Below are 20091 nucleotides of genomic sequence, written 5' to 3' on the forward strand. Positions count from 1 at the left end.
AACAAAGTAAAGCCGGAAACAGATGAGGTATATTTTCTTAAGCTTTCTCTCACACACAGCAACTTATTAAAAGCATGTTGCAAACCTTTTGCTGCCAACCCCATCATTCCCCCCCCCCCCTTAGGGCTCTACAACGCACCCTCCACCCCGGCACCACTCATCGAGCAGCGGGCATCAACGAGCCAAACACCCCTCGCTGCCCTTGTGCCCCCCGCCAGCACCAGACCGGAGAGGCCGGAGATGAGGCGGACACGCCCAGGGGAGAGGCTCTGATCCTGGGCAACGACAGAGTAACGAGTCCCACGGCCGCTGGATCTTCCAGACCAGCGGAGGGAGCAGTAGTAGCGGGAAGGGGAGTGAGAGAGGAGCTGCCGAGACAAGACCAGGAGGAACCAGCTCACTACAGGAAGGAGGACAACGAAAAGGGGGAGGGGGGGACAGCAGGAGGAGGAGCAGGAGGAGGAGGAGGAGGAGGAGAAGGGAAGAAACGATTGGAGACAGGGACAGATGGCAAAGGAGGAGTAAAAGAGGGAGTCATGGTGGAGGAAGTGGGAGAAAAGAAAGATTAAGGAAAGAAACAGAAGGCAAAAGAACAGAAATGTGAAATTGAAAAACAAGCAGGGTGAGACAAAGAAGGATAAAGAAGAGGGAAAGAAAGACAGGAAAAAAAAGACATTATGAAAGGACAGAAGACTTCAGTCAGTACAGCGCAGCAGTAAGGGACAGACAGAACCAAGAGAAAGTTCAAAGAGGAAATAGTTTTAGAAAAAGAGGATGAGCAGCTCTGACGCAGGATGTTTTCAGTCTGAAGGTTGTCTTCAGATTTCAGCCTGAAAGAACGCGGACAGTCTGTGCCACATTGAGGCAAAATGCTATTACTATTTGAGCGTCAACAGGGACGGTAGAGGTAGGACTGCCAATCAGACGAGCCGTCAGATTAGCAATGTAAGAAAGCTTGTGTGTGTGTTTACCTGGTATCTTCAGACTGAGGTCACACACACTCCCCACGCTGGCAACGGATGCCGCCCTCTGCCGTCGGGTGATGCTCTCCCGGATACGACCCTCTCCTGTCACCCGCACTGTGAACGGACTTCCTGTTGGCAAACACATACACACCAATATATGTCTGAAAACACGTATTCTTTTATAGTTCATTAAAAATCACACAGAACAGAATATTTAGGTTTTCTTCCTAAAAGTACCTGACCTTCAATCAATAGCTTGTTTTCTAGACAAGGAACTGTAACAAATGGTTGTTTCATAATCTTTTTTTCCCCCCACCAACATTGAATCATTAAAGAAAAATCATTCATTTTTACCAGGGACGTGTTCCTCAGCGAAGCGGATTGAGACGATGTAGTTTCCTGGTTCAGTAGGACAGTAGGTGACGCAACATGTCCCATCCTCTATGTCCTCTGTCTGGATGTCCACCTTACTGGGACCTTCGACGGCCAGAGCCAGACCGCCATAACCTGTGGGCACGCGCACACAGATATACAGTAATTATAAGCTAACACTGGCTGGCATTGAAAACAGATGGCTGTCAGACTTGTGTGATGTTATCATATCCCCTAATATCCGAAATGATCTTAGTGAGTACAATGTAAGTGTAATAAAAAACAAGAACCTTCAACCAAGAGTCTACATAGGTATTACGTAGGTATAGCACTGCTTTGAGCTAAATGCTAAAGTCTGCATGCTAACATGCTGATGTTTAGCAGGTATAATGTTTACCATGTTCAGCATGCTAGGATTTTGTAATGAACACTAAACACATAGTGAAGCTGATGGCTGAGTTTTGCATGTATTTGGTAATAAAATAAAGTACTGTACAAACAAACTTTGGCCCGATGGTGGCGCTAGATATAAGGTCAGAATCCCCAAAGTTATTACAGTTAATCCTAAAATGGACATGAATGTATACCCGATCTCCTGACAAACCATCTTATATTTCCAGAGACACTTCTTAACCACAAATGTTGAACCTCATGGTGGCGATAAAGTTGCCATCAAGAAACCATTGGCGCTTGAATGGCTAAGAAAGTTTAACAAAAAATGTTAACGATTAAATACAGGTGTGGTGATTGAAGTCCTGTGTACTGACCAGCCTCGCGCGTGTCGACCACGAAGCTGGCGTTGGTGAAGGTGGTTCCCTGGACGAGGCCGTCACCATGAGCTTTGACTTGGCTGGCATTCCCAATCTCAGACTGGACGACCATGATGGTGATGGGACTGTTGGCCACATGACGGCCGTTCTTCAGGATGCTGACCTGGTGTTCACCCACCTCGCGGGGGATGAAGGAGATACCTGGGAGCAGGAGAAGAGAGTAGGGAGATTGACAATTTAGAGGAAATGAAAAGTGGAAGAAGAAAAGATGAGGGAATTTGGAAAATGAAGGAAATGAGAGGAAGGACAGAGGAAGAAAAGAAGCAGAAAATGAAGATCAAGAAGAAGGAAGGAGAGAGGGGAAGATTATGAGGAGGAGGAAGAGAACAGGTAATAGGAAGCATTGTGAAGGAGGAGGGAGTGGAACAAAAGAGGAGATGTAGGAAGAGAAGAGGGTGGATACGGATCCAAATTTACACATTATAAGAAACTTTATTTACTTGAAATTAATTAGTTTTTTGCGTGTTTTTCTGTTTGTGTATTACCGATGTGGTTATTGGCCATCCTCTTCAGCAGGCAGGGCTCGTCCCGGCCGGATGGCGACTTGATGCTGGCGGTCAGCAGGCTCAGGTCCGTCTCATTGATGTCCAGAGAGAAATCTGCCGCCGAGCCCAGTTTGATCTGAGAGCGCCGCTGGTTGTCCTCTGAAACACACAAAACATACATACACAGAGGCAAGACACCCTTATGAAATTTTAGCTCCTCGGTGAGTACAGCTTGAATATAGCAGAGTGTGACTTTCCATAAGTCCTGCACTCAAAAGGAAAAGCAAGTATTTTCAGGAAAATTTATTTCAAGTATCAAAAGTAAAAGCACTTCTGATGCAGAGACCCGTCAGTTATTACTGATGCATTAAAGCATAAGCAGCATTTTAATGTTGCTGCTTTAATTAATAATGCTTCATATGTTTGTAAAATGAGACCTTCTCAGGGCAGTATGTGGATGTACAAACTGTGCTTAATTGACATCTTTCTCACCATTTTGTTGTTTTGTTGCATCTGTTGGGGCAGAACAACTTATTAGTACATAAGATTTGGTGACATATCATGTAAGTCACGGTACAGCTCCAGTCAACGTATATCTATGTCTAATCAGCCAGAGCAGTTGCATATTAAAGGCTCTGCACACCCACACAGGTGTTTTCAAAGTAACTACAGTGGCCATATAAATGTAGTAGAGTTACAGTTAGTATTATCTTTCTCTCAGAAATTAAAAGTGTAACATATAAAGTAGCATAACATGGATACAAGTACCTCAGAAGTACAGTAATTGAGTATATATCCAGTTTCAACTCGATGTATTGAATGGGCACCTTTGGTCATTCTAAGTATGGACTTTTTCTTGAAAGCAAATGTACATACAACTAATCACCTAACCAGAGGGCCTTAAAACAAAAATATGAGATATTTTCATGTTCTTTCTACATCTCATCATAAATTTGTTTTGCAGTGCTGCTGTTGGATCATTGATCATTAATAATCTGCCTGTTCGTGTAGCGGAGTGTGTCGCTGCGGACTCTCACCGGTGATCTTGGCAGTGAACGGGCTGCCGGCGATGTGATCGTTGTTGTATTTGACCAGAATGTTGTAGTCTCCGGGCAGAGTGGGCAGGTAGGTGACGCTGCACGTCCCGTCCTTGTTGTCCACACAGGTGATCTCTGCTCTGGACGGACCCTCGATGGCCAAGTCCAGACCACCTGGTCAGACAGACAAATTGGTCAGACAAACTGAATATTTGAAACTGGAAATTATTGATTTACTAAAATCTAAACAAAAATAACAATAAACAAAACACTGAATAAATTAAATTTAACTGCTACATTTATACCATTACAAATATTAGTACTGCAAATACTGTCACTACTGCTGCAAGTACCGCCTCCACACCTCCGGAGGATGAGGGAGAAATGAAAACATTAATGCACGACACTTGTGAAGTTTTTGCCAGCTTATATCCAAACACACCGTCCGAAATAGTTTTTGGTCTGCTAGCTACTACAACCTACAAGCTAGTGATCACGGGTGGTTACATTTATTTAGATGACACTTTTATCCAAAGCGACTTACAATAAAAGGGCATTTAGCCATGTGGATACAACACAGAAATAGCAAGAATCATGCAATCACATGTAACTTCATCAAATATTCTGTGCTACGTTTAATCATTTGATTCGATAAATATATGTATATGCCCCTGAGTTCAGGAGAGGTTATGTAAAAAAAGTTTTGCAGGAGGAGAAAATAGAGGGATGGTTCTCATGTCACCCAGTCTTTAAAACACACGTTTATTAATTTGAGTATTCTTAACGTGAAAATTATTAAATTTCACTGTAAAACCGAAAATATTTTTGATTACTTATCTTGAACTCGGGGTTGGTTACATAAATGTATCCAACTGTGATGTGGCTGATGAGCCAACATCAAAGGAAGACCACACTTGGCCGTCTGATCGCGGGTAGCTAGCAGAGCAATATCACAGTAGGAGGTGTGTGTTTGGATTTCAGCTGGTAAAACTGTAAAAGCAAATGTGGCCAACAGTCCTCAGCAGCTCAAAAGCTCCATATGCCTCCACAGCTTCGTATAGCGTCGTCTGTTCACTAAGCCACGTGACTTCTGAGCGATCCAATGACATCTAAAGATTTTTATTCAAATCTGTCTAGTAACTAAACCCTGCCCACATTGTGTTTCATGCTGAGATACTAGCTAAAGAAACTAACTTCTGTTTCACTGTGACTTCAAAGAACAAAAGAATAATTATATATATAATTTTACTCTTGTGCATCAATTTATCTACAGAGAGACTTTATTCACCTATTATATTCACCTTCACAGGTTTTTAAACAAAATGCTTTATCACTAGGTTTACAAGGCTTCCTAAAAAAACAAAACTTTACACTTTGGGAAAACATGTTTTCACTGGACAGTATTGTTTGGTGTCATGCAGCGTCAGGGTCCATTTCTGTCTGCAACTAAGGAATGTTAAAGACATATCTATACTGTTAGGTTGCAGCCACAAATGCGCAACTTTAACAAATACCATGAACACTAAAACATTTAACTAATACTGCACAAAACCGCTATGACTAATGTTGTTATCACGGCTCCCACTGTTGTCAGACAACAACGTACCAACTCTCCTCCTCCTGGAGCTAACGTACCTTCAGAGGCCTCGTCTGTGAAGACGGTGAATGTGGCCGTCTTGTTAGCGACGCCATAGCTCAGACCAGGACCGTAGGCTGTGACATTGGGACTACTGGCGTGGTTCACATAGAACTGAAGGGGAGACTCTGCAACAAACACACACAATAAATAGCAGTACAACACAAAGCATTTAAACTACAGGTAAAGTAAAACCTGACTCATGCTGGAGGCGTTTCAGGAATCATTTACTTTAGTGTACTTTGGTTTGGGCTCCTGATGCAGGAGTAAGCAATTACATTTATATTGTTCTGTTAAATTTGTGTCAACAGTTTGCGTTTGTCCCTTTCCTGTTTCTACATGACATTGTACATTAAGCCAGGTTCATAAAGACTCTTTTTCCCCAGTTTAGTTTGGAAAAGATTGACTGGCCTGCACAGACATCAAACACCTCTGGGATGAACTGTGAGTCATCCTAACATCAGTGTACCTCACTAATTGACTAATGCTTGTAGCTGAATGGGAGCGACATGTTGTGGAAAGACCTCCCAGAAGTGTGAAGGCTGTTAGAGAAGCAGATTAATGACCGTGATGTAAGATTCACATGTTCTAAGTCACATATGGCTGGAATGGTCACGTGTTCACATACTTTTGGCCATGTACTGTATAATAAAGCTAAAACGGTGACATCAACCGCACGCGTATGCTCAGGGGGTGATGTCACCGCCAGGCTGGTTGTTAATAGTTTTCTCCTGCAGATCCCCAACACACATACACACACTTTTTAATCACAAACATAAACACACCTTTCTTACTTAGCTTAGACACAGACCTAATCACTCAAACGCCTCTCCGTTTCAGCCTGACTATTACGTTAGTGTCCAAACATCCTGACGTTGATGTCAGACAGCAGGCTGTAGTTCTCCTGCTGCTGGACACCAGGTGTCTCCATTTCACCTTTCTAACACTGACAAGAGAGCTGCGTGCGTGCGTGTGTGCGTGCGTCCGTGCACTGACCTGGGATGTGTGTGCCGTTGTATTTGATGTGCATCTCGTGCAGGCCGGCCTCAGTGGGGGAGTACTGCACCGTGACCGTCCCATCCAGGTTGTCTGAGATCAGCGGCTGAGCTGATTTACCTGAAGGCATCAGCACCTCGCCTGAGAGAGAGAGAGAGGGTCAGAGTTAGAGACAGATTCCATATGAGTTTTCTGTTATTATACATTATTTGATTGAGTTAGATTCAAAACTGCCATTCAGCCTCAGCTGTGCTTTGTATTTAGTGCTAATTAGCAAATGTTAGCATGCTTAACTAGGATGGTTAACCATGGTAAAGAATTATATCTCACCGGTGATTTCTCCCTTCCTGAAGGAGAAAGGTATCACCATGTCGAACGGCCTGAAGCCACTTCCATTAATGCTACTGCTGTTTGGCGTGTAGCTGTCTGATGTCACCTGGAGAAGACAGAGAGTTTAAAGCATCAAACAATAAAAGCAACTTCCTGGCCGACTCGACAAACTGCATTAGAAACATGCTGCTGCTGCACCGAAGCCCCGCTCCCACACAGGGACATCCTCCGAAGTGTAGTGCAATGAAGTAGGAGGAAGAGGATGATGATGAGGTGACTGTGATTCAGCCACAGTGATGAAGAGTGCACTGAGGAAGAGGGAAGAGACAGAGAGAAACCACCACTACACACCCCCTGCAGGAAAGAAAAAAAAAAAAAGAATCCTGTAACCGTAGCATAGCCTTTATATTAATGTGTGTAGATGTTTGGTGCGATCCCATTGGCTGAGAAAAGAAAAAGAGAAGTGATGACATGAAGGAGGCAAAGCGGGCGAGCGAGTACACGTTAGAATGAAGAGAGAGGGGTCAAGTTTTAACCAGCAGCCATTCACCTGCAAGAGGGGAGCAGTGTGTGTTTCTATGTGTGTGTGTTTTGTTTTTGTGCACAATGTGCCGAACAACTTTTGTTAGGGTCATTTTAACAAAATCACAAGTGCATATATGGCATGTTCAAGCTAGTGCGTGTATACACAGCAAGTAAGTTGAGTGAGTGAGTGAGTGAGTGAGTCTTGGGGGTACCCAGGGCTGGAAGCCAGCTCCAGGGGCGCCGGCCTGTTGCTGTCGAGACTTCTGCTCCTGGATCAAGGGTACCTCATCAGTAGCCTGAAGACATTACAGTAACGGTTAACATCTGACCTTGTGCGCGCGCACACACACACACCCCCACCCACTCCCTCTTTGTGCGTAAACATGGAAGTTCCTCGTGTCAAGCCAGTTAGCGTGAGTCTACAACTTGTCATTCGTCCATTCATATCATCATTTGGGTAGAGTGAATATTAGAAACACCTGCCAGTGCATTCGCTACTCCTTTCACATTTTTTGAATAGAAACTTCATTCAAATGTCAAAATATTACTATTCTAATTCATAGCTTTCATGCTTTCCAAAATATTCTAGGTTATCCAGGAATCTTTTGCATTCAAGTAGAAGTTCAACATCACCACAAACTACATCCTCCAAAATGATCATAAAGTTGATTCCACATCTATAAAAACTGTTAAAAAACCATTATAATATAATGGATGTCTAAAAATGGTTTTCTCATACATGAGAGACACAAGTGTGTCTTACAGTTTACCTGTTCTCCACCACACAGTGACTATGCGTAGGGACAAACTGTGGTGGAGGGCAAGTGTGTAGAGACTGGTTCATCAAGAAATAGTCTCACATATTTATTTTTTGAACCTGTGGCTGCCTGGAAGTAAACACAAATCTAGAACCACATGGACCGTATACACGAGAGTTTAAAAATACAGGTACTCTTTTAAATACTGAACCCATCTTGGATCCCAAGTCAAATCAATAAAGGCAAACACAGTGAGATCCCAATCTGTCTCATGTCTTCAGGATGCAGCAGATGACCACCTTGGCTTAAGTGAACCCATTTTGGATCCCTAATCAGAGTGTAAAAAACAAACAATTCTGCATCCCTCCCTCACCATGACTTTGAAGGGACTGCGTGGGATGTTTTCCCCTCCGAAGCGGACATAGATGACGTAATTTCCGGGTGCCGGCGCCGTGTAGAAGATGTCGAAGGTGCCGTCCTCGTTCTCCATCACCTCGGCCTCCACTTCGCTGCCGTCAGGCTGAACCACTACGCAGCTCACCTTACCCTTCCCAGCACCCTTAGCGTTCACCACTAGGCCCAGTTCCTCGCCAATGGCCACCGTGGGGCCCACACCTGGACCTGGGGAGGAAAGCAGGACGCTTTATTAGATTTTTTTTTTTCCATTTATGTTTTTTCATGCGTTCATCAGTGGTCACATACCGGTGACTGTGCACTTGCTGGCGTCTCCGGTTGCTGCGGCACGGACTCTATAAGGTGATGCAGGGATGTCATCACCACCGTATTTTATGACTATGTTGTACCGGCCCGCACGGTCAGGGATATAAGACACCTGGTATGTACCGTCACCATTGTCAATGATACTGGGCTGCTTAGGTTTACCATCCTGGTCCTGAAGAGGAAGGAGGGAAGAAAAAGGAAGGAAGACAGGAGGACAAAAGTTGAAGTGCGATGTCTTCTTTTCTTTGTGTGTATAATTGGAATTGTGTGTTTATGTGTGTCACTGACAGTTATGAGCACGCTCAGTTGGCCCTGGCCAGCGTCCTTGGCGTCGATACTGAACTCGACGGGAAAACTGGCAGGGACGCCACTGGTTAGACCCGGCCCGCTGGCTCGCACTTTGCTGGCATCGTGAGTTGGCAGAACCCGGAACTTGAAGGGACTAAAGAGACCACAGACACCGTTACCACAGACACTGATCCTCAGGGACAACATGCTCCTGAGTGTGGCACTCACACCACAAACACTGCAGCCACCAAAAACATGAACTTATTTATAAATGAATACCAGGACCAGAATACAGTGGAAAACAGAACTTCTGCTGGAGCACAAGGCAAACTTTAAATAACATCTTCTAAATTTCCCCCCAATTTAGTTTAATTTTGTAATAAAAAGGAATTCCAAGTTTAAAAAAAAAAAAAGAATGTAGAGATTATTACTCTACAGCACAACAAAGAACCATTGAGACACCCTCTGCTCAAATGGAGATAAAAATAGAAAACTAATGACAAACCAAACAAAAAGGAAAAGCCTAAAAAAATTTAAAAAAAAAAACCCTTTACCACAAATTTTGCAAATCTGATTTAGACTTTAAATTAAACAACTGACTCCTGAAAGAGACTATTGCTTCCCCAACATGCAGTACTGCTCTGTACCTGCGTGGGATGTCCTCCTCTGCGTACTTGACAGCCACAGAGTGCGGTCCCTCCACTGTTGGAGTGTAGGACACCATGTGAGTCCCGTCCCCGTTGTTGGTCACCTCCACGGGAACTGCGGCGCCTTTAGGGGCGGTGACTGCCACAGCCAGTGGGGCCACGCCCGCCTTCCTGCAGTCCACCGTGAAGGATTGTGGGATATTGGCCCTAACCCCTGACCCCACACCGGGACCAGACACCTTGACCTTACTGGAGTCCACCACATCCTTAACTGGGACCTTGAATGGACTTCCTGGAAAAAACAGGAAGAGGAAATGTCAGTTTGAGCCACAAAAACAAAAGGAATGAAAACAAATACTTTGTGTGCTACAGATATGGCTAATTAGACCAACAACGTTAAATATTTACGATGATATAGAAACATTTTAGTTTTATTACCTTCACAAACACCATCATGTTGCATATATTATTTTTTTTAACTAGTTACCAAAGTTGATGCAAGAAATTGACCATGTATTGTTGTCAAGACAGCGTACAGAATTTAGTTCAATGTTACTTTGAAAAGAATATTTTTAATCACTTAAGGGTGTTTTAATATTGCACATTTCTACTTTCATCTAATTTCAGCCACAATCATCACAATCACATCTAAATCTCACCGGGGATGTGCTCTCCTCCATAAGTGATGTTGACGTCGTAGAGGCCGGGAGTTAAAGGAACGTACTCCACGCTACAGCTGCCATCTTTGTTGTCTTTGCAAGACATCTTCGACTCTGATGGACCCTCCACAGTGATGCCGAGTCCGCCGATACCTGCCCCTCTGGTAAAGGATCAATACATCCAAAATTAGCCATGAATAAAAACTTGTATGCTTTCAAACGGTCTCTGCACGTCTGCTACCAACAGTACCTGGTGACAATGTTGAAGTTGTTGGGCTTGTCGGTCAGAGCTTGTTGGAGCCCGGTGCCTGTAGCCACCACCCGGCTGGGGTCACATCCCTCCAACACAGAAACCCTGAACGGGCTCTTGGGAACCGGTGTGTCGTCATACAGAACGTGGATGCTGTGGATACCTTAAATACAAACCAAAACAGAGCAGCTGATGACTGAGTTTTAGATCACAGTAAAATAGTTTTTATGCTTTATGTTTTAACATGCATGTTTTTCTGTCTTGAATCTTGTGCAGCAGGTGTTTTACCATTCTCGAAAGGAGTGTACTCGACCCTGTAGGTCCCATCGGCCTTGTCGTTGACCAGGCAGTCTGTCAGCGCTCCGGATGGGTTCCTGACCTCCGCCTTCACGTGTTCGCCACCTCGCCGGGTCAGAGAATGGGCGTCCACAGTGAACTCTGTGGTGGCTTCTCTGAAAATACCTGGAGGAGAGGTGAAATATGTAACACCAAGAAAACAATCAATATGAACTGCTTACATTTAACATTGTGGACTACGGATTTAGCTTGTTGTTGTGTTATCTCCAGCATTCCTTAAACAAAATGTAAAATGTTTAATGTTCGTTGTGTTTTGGTGAAAGCACAATATAAAAGGAATCTGCGTGCATGAATGCCTCCCTTTCTCAAACCAAACAGAACTACACACAGACTCAGATGGACCATAGTGCACCTTTTCCTTCCACTCCAGGTCCGAACACTTTGACCGTGGAAGTGTCGACAGCAGGATCCACCATCACCTTGGCAGGGAAACCAGGGACGGCCTTGCCCCCGTACTTCAGCAGCAGGGTGTACATCCCGGAAGTCAGGGGGACATAGGTCACGGTGTAGGTTCCGTCTTTGTTGTCCACGACCTCTGTCTTAGCTTTAACACCTGGAACAAACAGTCAAGTTTTTACACTTGTATCACAGAACTGAACACTTTTGTAGAATTTGGTGAACCATTCTTGTGGTTTTCCACGTCCAGCAATTTCTTTAGGTTATTTCAATGTGAAGTGAGTCTCAAAGGGGACATCTTGACACAAACTTGGGACCTGCAGCAATACAATGGACAGTTGTACTGATCTTCTCATGTTACTTATGTAAAGTGAATTAGCATATTTCCCAAAATATGGAACTATTCCTTTAAAATCATACAGGATGATGACTGGTATCTACTCGCAGCAGGGTTCAAGTGTTTGCATCCAGACTTGCACAGAAATGAACTGAAACCAATGACTGCCTAGACGAAATTAAATATACATTGCAACTAATGGATGTGATTTGTAGTTAATGGGATGAAACATGTAGAGCCACCAGTATGCTTGTGTTTAGCTTATAGTGTATATACTGGCTCCAGGTGAATCAAAACAGTGTCGGTTTTACCAGAGCCTGGTGCAGAGCCAGTAGGACTGCTCGGAGAGGAGTCCAGTGCAGCCTCCAGGCTGAGTTGTCCTGGTCCGGCCCGGGAACAGTCTACATTCACCACACTGGTCTCTCCAACCTGCACAGACACAACCAGCTGGATCAGACTTTATACTGGCTACTACTGCTAAATAATGTAATGGACAGTTTCTTGTTTAAACTGGCAAAGTATCAAAGAAAATATCATTTTTGGAAATCATAGCTGAGAAGTGGAACGGGACGGAAGTAATTTTCTTTTAATGACCTCAATGTTCACTACAACGCACTGGTAACGATCTAACGGTGATATCATTTTCATGTTCTTGCCATCACTTTGAATTATTTTAACTGTTTCTGAGAAAATGTTTCTACCAGTTTAGTATGGTGGATGGCTCTTAATACTAAGAAATCCATGAGCCTCTGAGCAATGTACGAATTTAAACTGCTGAATGTTATATCTGGTTTCTAATCTGGTTTAGCCTCAGCTCGCCGGTCTATCTTCTAATCTGGACCCTCACCTTGCCTGTTTTTATGCCCGATCCTAATGTCACCACCTTAGAAAGGGCATCTGGACATCAGCTTTGAATGTCAAGCGCAGGATGTGGACCTCCTCAAACAGGATGTTAACTAAGTCAATTTAGGTTTTTGAAAAAAGTGATGGGGATTTTTCCACTGTCTGACAAGTTATATACCAAACGATTAATCAAAAAACAAACAAAACTGGCAGATTAATCGATAATTAAAATAATCGGTAGTTGCTGCTTTACTGTTGCCCATTGGTGGAAAACATTGTCCTGGCCTGTCAGTGATGCTGTGCATCACGGACCTCAGTGAAACTCTATATAGCAAGTACTAATTGCAACAGCACTATAAAGTTTAACCTCCGTTTAAGATATGGGTAACATGGTTTCTGAGTAATGAATTTTCTGTCCCTCTAGCTGATGCCTTCACACAGCAGAACCACAGACCAACAGCGGTCTATAAAAGGCGGCAAACAAGGTAACACGCTGAGCTTTTCCTGAACAAAGTCAATTAAAATGAGTTGCAGCTTTTAAACTTCAACCACATCTTTTAAACATTAAACTGAAACACTCGGCACAACTTTTATCAGCCTATAAAATCAAGAACATCTTTTTAACATAAACCAAAAAACATTAACTGCATCCTTTAACATCAGTGGTTATTTATAGGCAGAAATGAGAGTAAAGCCTGCAAAATATTCAAAATTAAACTGCCTTTAGGAAACAAACAGACGTGAGTGATTAAAGTGGATGTGTTCGTGGATCTCTGTTGCTGATAACAATTCAACACTGCCATTGCCAAATCATACCACAAGTTTTCTTAAATTGATTAGAATTCATCTTCTGATAATCATTAATGTCCTCAGACCTGTAGCAAATTGAGACGCTTAATTGCTCCAGTTTTAAACAAAACCTCAATGTGATAACTGAATTTATCCTAAACGGATCCAAAATCTGACAGTGAACTGATTTTAATTGGTGAAAACTCTTTGGCCTCAGCTCGCCGGTCTATCTTCTTCTCTGGACCCTCACCTTGCCTCTTTTCAGGCCCGACCCGGATGCCACCACCTTAGTGGGGTCAAATGGCATCTGGACATCAGCTTTGAATGGCGAGCCTGGTATGTGGACCTCCTCAAACAGGATGTTAACCAGGTAGTCTCCGGGCTCGGTGGGCAGGTAGGAGACGGAACAGGTCCCGTCACCGTTGTCTGAACACTCGATCTTGGCCTCGGTCGGCCCCTCCACCGTCAGCCCCAGACCTCCGGTGCCAGCGCCCTTGGTGTCAATGGTGAACTCTGCCGGGTTTCCGACCAAACCACCCTTCAGACCAGGACCAAACGCCTTCACCTGGAGGGGGGACGAGAGTTGTTGTCACTCAAAACAAGACCACAGGGCATAACAACAAGATCTTTTTTCTCTACAACCACGTTTCCTTGCCTCCGTAAGAACCGCCTTAAGGATTAGATGCTGATGTTACCTTGCTCGGGTCTGGAGGCAGCTGGGCGTCCACAGGAAAGGGGCTCCCAGGGACGGGGTGTCCATCGTAAGTCACGTTGACAGCATGGACACCCTCTTCTGTGGGGGTGTAACGGACCAGACTGACACCTGCTTTACCAGGCTGAGGCTCTACTTTACAGGGTACCGCCCGCTGGCTGGGACTTAGCTAGTAACACACATACAAAGACAGTGAGCCTGGGGATATTCTGTATTTTTAATTTGTTAACTAATCCCATGAAAATACAAAAACAAACAATTAATCGATCCTAATAACAAGTGTTATCAGCTATAGCATTCCTGGACACTCACCACTGCCACCTCCAGGCGACTTTGACCGCCTGCATGCTTTGTGTCCACCATAAATTGCTCTTCCTGATTGACCTCCGCTCCTGAAAGACATTTATCAATTTTGCATTAATGTAGAAATGAGTATTTTCAGGTCCTAGAGAGTCCTCAATCACTACTAAATACTTATTTTGTAAATTATGAAACAATCTTAGAGTTTGGTAAATGAATTCACCAACAGTTTTTTTTTTTTTTACATTTTAAATGTTTGCTAACAAGTTACTTTATTACAGTTGGACAGAAATCTAGCTGGACGCAGAGAGAGACTGATTTCTTACTTCCATCCAGGTTGTCCACGGCGACCTTGTTCAGATCCAGCGGAGCAGCGACCCCGACGGTGAATGGGCTTTTGGCGATGGGATCTCCTCCAAACTTCACCACAATCGTCATCTCCCCCTGCAGACACATGCAACAAGTTACTTCATTTTAAAAGGACTTGATAAGAAGACAGTTTGCAGAGCTGGTGTGTTTAAAAGTAGCCTACCTATTTAACAGTTGCGTGTTTTAAGTATCTGTAAGATATGATGTACTGCTATTAATTTGATGTACAGCTGAGTATTTGCCATACCTGTTGTGCAGGTGTGTATTTGACAGTCTGGGAGTAGTCATAGTTGTCAATGACTTCAAAGTCTTTCACAGGGGAGGAGAAGGAAACATCCAGCGGTGCTTTACCAGCTCCTTTAGTCAACACTGTGAAATGAGTCGGCTTACCGCTCTCTACACCTGCACAGGTAGAGAGATGATCAGAGAGAGGGAGACGGGTAAGTAGAAGCAAATTAAAACAGATGAAACGTGCGTGTGCGTATGTGTGTATGTCTCACCAGTGCGAGCCAGTCCAGGACCCTCAGCTTTAACCTTCGATGCATCGTGGGATGGATCGACTTTGACGTGAAAGGGGCTCTGTGGAACTTCCTGTGTGGGGAAAAAATAAATAAATCACATCAGAGCAAACTGCTGTACATGTTTATTTTTCCCTACTAACATCTTCACAGATGTATCCAGAGATTAAAACCTGAAAACTTCTAAGCTGAGTATGTGTGTGTGTGGTTGTACCTTGTCAGTGAACAGGATTTTAACAGTGAGTCTTCCAGCAGCAGGCGGCATGTATTTGACAGTGAACGTATCGTTGGCGTTGGGGATGATGTCAAAGTCCACGTCAGCCTCTTTGTCACCGACCATATTGGCATCACACTTAATGCCCACGCTGACATCACCTGGATGGATGGACGCACACACACACACACACACAATGTAAAACTGCACAGAGCAGAAATGCAGAGTTGGAGCAAAAAGGAAAGCTCAGACTTCAGTGTTACAACCATATCTTGGAAAGAACGCAAGATTTAGGAATTAGAAGGCATACAGTATTTATTCTTCCACTTGCTACTGTTACAACGAGCATTTCAGAGAAACTAGACCCGTGGTGGCGGATGAGCGCCTTCTCCCTTTCAAGTGACACTGACTGCCACAGGGGGGTGCCATTTGTTTTCTGCTGTTCATTCATTTCATTAATTCATGTCAGAAACACTTTGCCCCTGGGATGATGTACTGTCATAGCCTCTATGTAAACAACCATGCAGCATAATCTGCAGCAGACCTGAGTTGTCAGTCACAGCAGAGGAATTCAAAGTATGAGAGGAATGAAGCAGGAAACCATGTCAGACAACAGAAACAGGTCAGATTCTTCACTCACTGAAAACTCCATCTCTCTCTCTCTCTCTCGCCATTTAGTACATGATCATACACAATCAAGTCAGAGAAAGCCAACACTTGAAAGAAAATACTTCAGTTGAGGCAATATTGTTCCATTTGAGGGATCATTACATAACTGTTCAGTATCAATACTTGCTGGCTGCAGGCGGCTCTAAATGCTGCGTTAAAGAACAATCAGTGGTGGAAGAAGTATTCAGATCTTTTACTTAAGTAAAACTAGCAATATATCAAGGTAAAATGAATCCACTACAAGTAAATGTCTTAATACTTAAGTAGAAGTATTAGCAGCTGAGTGTACTTAAAAAAAAAGTTAAAATACTCATTAAGCAGTAGCATTCCCCCTATCAGTGTGATATATTAGTGGATTTTTACAATTTTATTACAGAATGCACTGATGTTTATGCATCATATTATGTTGTAGCTGGTTGAAGTAATGCCAAGTTTTACTACTCTATAAACTACTGGATAGTTTATTCTTTATCAATACACACACATAATATATTTTATAATTGATCTTATATTTTGAATGCCAAAATCTTGATCTTCAAAAAGAAACTACAGCTACCAAATAAATGTAGCAGAGTAAAAAGAAAAATATTTAATTTTGAAATATAGATGGAGAAGTAGTAGTAGTAGGAAAGTATTTAAGTAGAGTACTTGAGTACATGTACTTAGTTATGTAATGCGATGTAGATCCAGAGTCAGAGTAAAAACAAAGCATCAAAATTTTCATATTAACTTCTCAAACCGCCCCACTTCTGTTTGAATTTCCCGTCAGGATGTTTCTGCCTTGAGATCATCGCCAGGACACACCAGGGGAAGGAATATGAGAGACTCATTCCCAGACAATATAAAAAGGTGACTGTTGGTGTGTACCTGGCAGAGAGTGTAGAGTACACAGACAGGTGTAGTGTAAGTGTGTGATTTTGTGCGTGTATTGTTCTGACACAGATGGAAACTGCTGTCACCAAATAAAACTGTCTTTGGGGATTTCCTGTCTTAATCATTACTCTGCACGTGCGTGCGCATGTGTGTTTGTGTGCGTTACCGTCTCCAGCTCCTGAACAGTCCACGGTGAAGTGTGTGGGCTCGTTGGCTTTCAGTCCGGTTCGCTCCACTCCAGGACCGAACACCTTCACCTTGTTGGGGTGGCTGCCTTTACCCACATTCACCTACAAGCACCAACAGGAAATGATATAATTTATTTTCACTTAAAAGAAATTTTCCCCACATAGATCCTGTGATGTTTAAAACAGCACAGCAGGTATGAATTAACACCAACATGTAGTTCCACAGGGCTCTATGCTGGATCCACTACTTTTCTTTATATATTTCAACACATAATATAATATGGTCTATTGTATCTTATGTGGCTAAATTCTCTAAAGTTGAATTAAAAAAAAAGTGGACATGCCGTAGTATTCTAGGTAAAAAACAAAATTTTTTAAAACACAGCTGCCCTTAGTTTCCTTTTTTATTGCTTCAGGGGGCCTTATTTGTACACAGGAGCCCCGAGACATGCCAAGAATTATATACAAGATATTGTGTCTCTAGAAAGCCTGTGAAAGTTGTACCAGGCTTGTGGTACTTAGAAAGCATTTAAACATTGTACAATTTGTCATTCTTCCTAAATGTGATATTAAAATAAAGTGTACTTCAGAACTTGATGTTTTGTATTGTTTGGTCAAAAACAAACAAAGATGGTGTTCAATTGTTTCTCCTTAGCTTCTAGACAAAAATGTTTGTGTATGAATATGTTGCAAAGAACAATAATACATAATCATCACTTATGTCTCACACACGGCTACAGAATGTTTAATGTATACGTGTAGTGATATTTAAGGTAAGTGTTTTTAGTCAACTGCCTCTTTTCTAATGTGATAATCCTGATGAGCATTGTAGTCGCTCATATTTCTCTCAAAGTCACAAGAATAATTCTGAATACAAAGAAAATGAGAGAGCTTCATGCTGATTTAAAAGATAATAAAAGATTATTCACTAAACTGAATCTAAAAACAACATCAAGGTTACACAAGTAAGAAAACTAAAATCGAAAATGAACCAAACAACACAGTAAAACATTTAAATGAAATGTTAGAATTTATTTTGAAAACGCTTCAACTTCCACTTAGGGTGATTTAAGTGAATGTAAAGAAATGACTTTGGACAGCTGATGATTAAGGTGCAACATGTTAGTTACAGATTCACTCAATGATCAAATGTACACATTGTATGTATGCGTGCACAAAAATACATTGACTAAATAAACTTTTGGAAAACAATCCCAGTTTTAACATATTACACAGATCAAAGATCAATAGACTCACCTGAAAATTAACAGCCAGTCTGGAGAGTGCAAAGCATTTATCTAACTTGCAATTTGAGTTTGTTTATCAGCCGTCTTCTTCCATGTTTGTATTTAAAGTTAAAAACCAAAGGCCAACAAAAGTTTTATCTGTCGACCTAACTAAAATCTCACTTAACCCCTTAATGCCAACGCTGCAGACGATTCCAAAATCCATGGATGACCTTAGAAGACGTCCTCTCGAAGTGCAGTTCTTACTGATGCAGAGCAGGTTAACAGCATGAATTTACGTGTGAAAGTCACCAAAACCTCTGGGCAGATTTATCCCAGTGAATCCAGTAAAATTCCACTGCAATTAACTGATTTTGGTCTGAAACTTCACTGTAATTAAATGCTGGTGTGTTGTGTGAGCCTGCTTGCCTGCAAAGAACAATAAACATTATCCTGTTTGCTTCAGGGAGGATGGCTTGGATGGTTTTTCCTTACAACCAAAACTGATTAACTTCAATTTTATAATTTCTTACTATCAAAGCCCTTTCATTAAATCAAACCTGGTCAGCAAAGGTAAGTATTCTGTTTACATGTTGTTTTCTATCACAACAGTGGATATTAGTGACACTGAGGGTCAAGTCAGCTTTGGTCAGATTTCCACCACGAACTTCTCTTCCTTTTAATGAAAAGGTGTCACTGTTGTATGTTCCCAGCAGTGCTGAGAGCTGGGTGTGACTGTTTACTTATATCCATCTCCTGAATCAACACTAAAGTCATACAAAGGTGCAGTCGGTGCAGCCTGCAGGCTGCTGCAGCTCACAACAAGCCTGCTGAATCATCAGTGACATCAGCTTTACAACATGGAATAATACCTTTTAGACAAGTACAAACTTCCCTGGACCAGTTGAAATTATTTATGGACCAAATACTTTTGTTAGTTACGTTACAGAATGTTCTTCTTTAACTATTAATGCTAAGAAATGGTTTGTACAAATATTATGAGGAATTGAAAACAAGCATATTTAATAATTTCATCATTAATCATTTTCCAAGCAGCAAAGTCTAAAAATAACCCCAACAACTTCAAATTGGCATCAATTCCTATCTTATATCTTTTGGACTTTGTACCTCTGTCGTCTCAACACAAAGAAGGGAATGTCTTAGCAAATTCCTAAAGTCTGCTGGCATTGCCATAAATTCCAGAAAAGCCCTCAAATGCATATCCAGATAAATCTAAGGTGGAAGTTTCTCATGAGACTTATTTTCCCTGCGGGTGAAACTATAAAAAGTGAAGACAGTTGATAAATAAAAGTTTGAAACTCAGCAGCAATAACTAAAACACACATAAATCTCTTATATTTTGAAAAAAAAAAAAAAAAAAAAAAAACTCTAAATTAAAGGTGGTTACAGTGCAAAGATGACTGGTGAGTGCACATCAACTGTAAAATGAATACCTTTTCACTGACTTTGTTTGTTTGTTTATATAATTTAATTGACAGTTTTGTCCTGAGTAGACTTGATGATAGAACATCTCTCTATCCCTTAATCAGATCATCATAAGTGAGGATATAATGAGGAGCTCCGGGGCCAAAGGTCCCTGCACCTCAGAGTTACCAAAAAAGGGAATGTTATGGGTATTTTCGTTATGGGTAATTTTCTATTGCAATAGAGGTTAACTTCACAGAAAGGGAAAAGGTTTTCATTTAACAGGAACAAAATGTATTACATAAAAAATGTTTTTAATTATGTGCTGTGAAGACGACAGCAGAGCTTCACTCAACTGAACCTTTCACTTGTAACAT

The 20091-nt window shown here is 42.2% G+C and overlaps 1 protein-coding gene and 1 long non-coding RNA gene across 4 annotated transcripts in view; one reads left to right on the forward strand and one right to left on the reverse strand.

Moving 5' to 3' along the window:
* LOC123987575 (filamin-B) overlaps positions 1-20091 on the reverse strand; it is a 71573-nt gene that overhangs the window by 8923 nt on the left and 42559 nt on the right. The window contains exons 16-42 of one of the 3 annotated variants that reach the window (XM_046076580.1): positions 17042-17165; positions 15334-15494; positions 15102-15192; positions 14849-15003; positions 14559-14676; positions 14245-14324; positions 13916-14101; positions 13471-13785; positions 11900-12017; positions 11208-11408; positions 10787-10960; positions 10499-10661; positions 10249-10409; positions 9590-9881; positions 8943-9096; positions 8637-8826; positions 8308-8555; positions 7389-7472; positions 6652-6757; positions 6322-6462; positions 5325-5453; positions 3690-3863; positions 3145-3165; positions 2653-2811; positions 2105-2308; positions 1320-1472; positions 972-1094 (exon numbers count right to left, since the gene is read on the reverse strand). In XM_046076580.1, coding sequence (XP_045932536.1) covers positions 972-1094; positions 1320-1472; positions 2105-2308; positions 2653-2811; positions 3145-3165; positions 3690-3863; positions 5325-5453; positions 6322-6462; positions 6652-6757; positions 7389-7472; positions 8308-8555; positions 8637-8826; positions 8943-9096; positions 9590-9881; positions 10249-10409; positions 10499-10661; positions 10787-10960; positions 11208-11408; positions 11900-12017; positions 13471-13785; positions 13916-14101; positions 14245-14324; positions 14559-14676; positions 14849-15003; positions 15102-15192; positions 15334-15494; positions 17042-17165 — 4225 coding nt within the window. The remainder of the gene's footprint in view (positions 1-971; positions 1095-1319; positions 1473-2104; positions 2309-2652; positions 2812-3144; positions 3166-3689; positions 3864-5324; positions 5454-6321; positions 6463-6651; positions 6758-7388; positions 7473-8307; positions 8556-8636; positions 8827-8942; positions 9097-9589; positions 9882-10248; positions 10410-10498; positions 10662-10786; positions 10961-11207; positions 11409-11899; positions 12018-13470; positions 13786-13915; positions 14102-14244; positions 14325-14558; positions 14677-14848; positions 15004-15101; positions 15193-15333; positions 15495-17041; positions 17166-20091) is intronic. The other 2 variants (XM_046076581.1, XM_046076582.1) reach the window with 2 other exon arrangements.
* Positions 10782-11787, forward strand: LOC123987579. The gene is made up of 2 exons (XR_006829171.1): positions 10782-10971; positions 11174-11787. It is a non-coding gene; the product is annotated as an uncharacterized LOC123987579 (long non-coding RNA).

This window comes from Micropterus dolomieu, linkage group LG18 (assembly GCF_021292245.1).
Source record: "Micropterus dolomieu isolate WLL.071019.BEF.003 ecotype Adirondacks linkage group LG18, ASM2129224v1, whole genome shotgun sequence".
NCBI lineage: Eukaryota > Metazoa > Chordata > Actinopteri > Centrarchiformes > Centrarchidae > Micropterus > Micropterus dolomieu.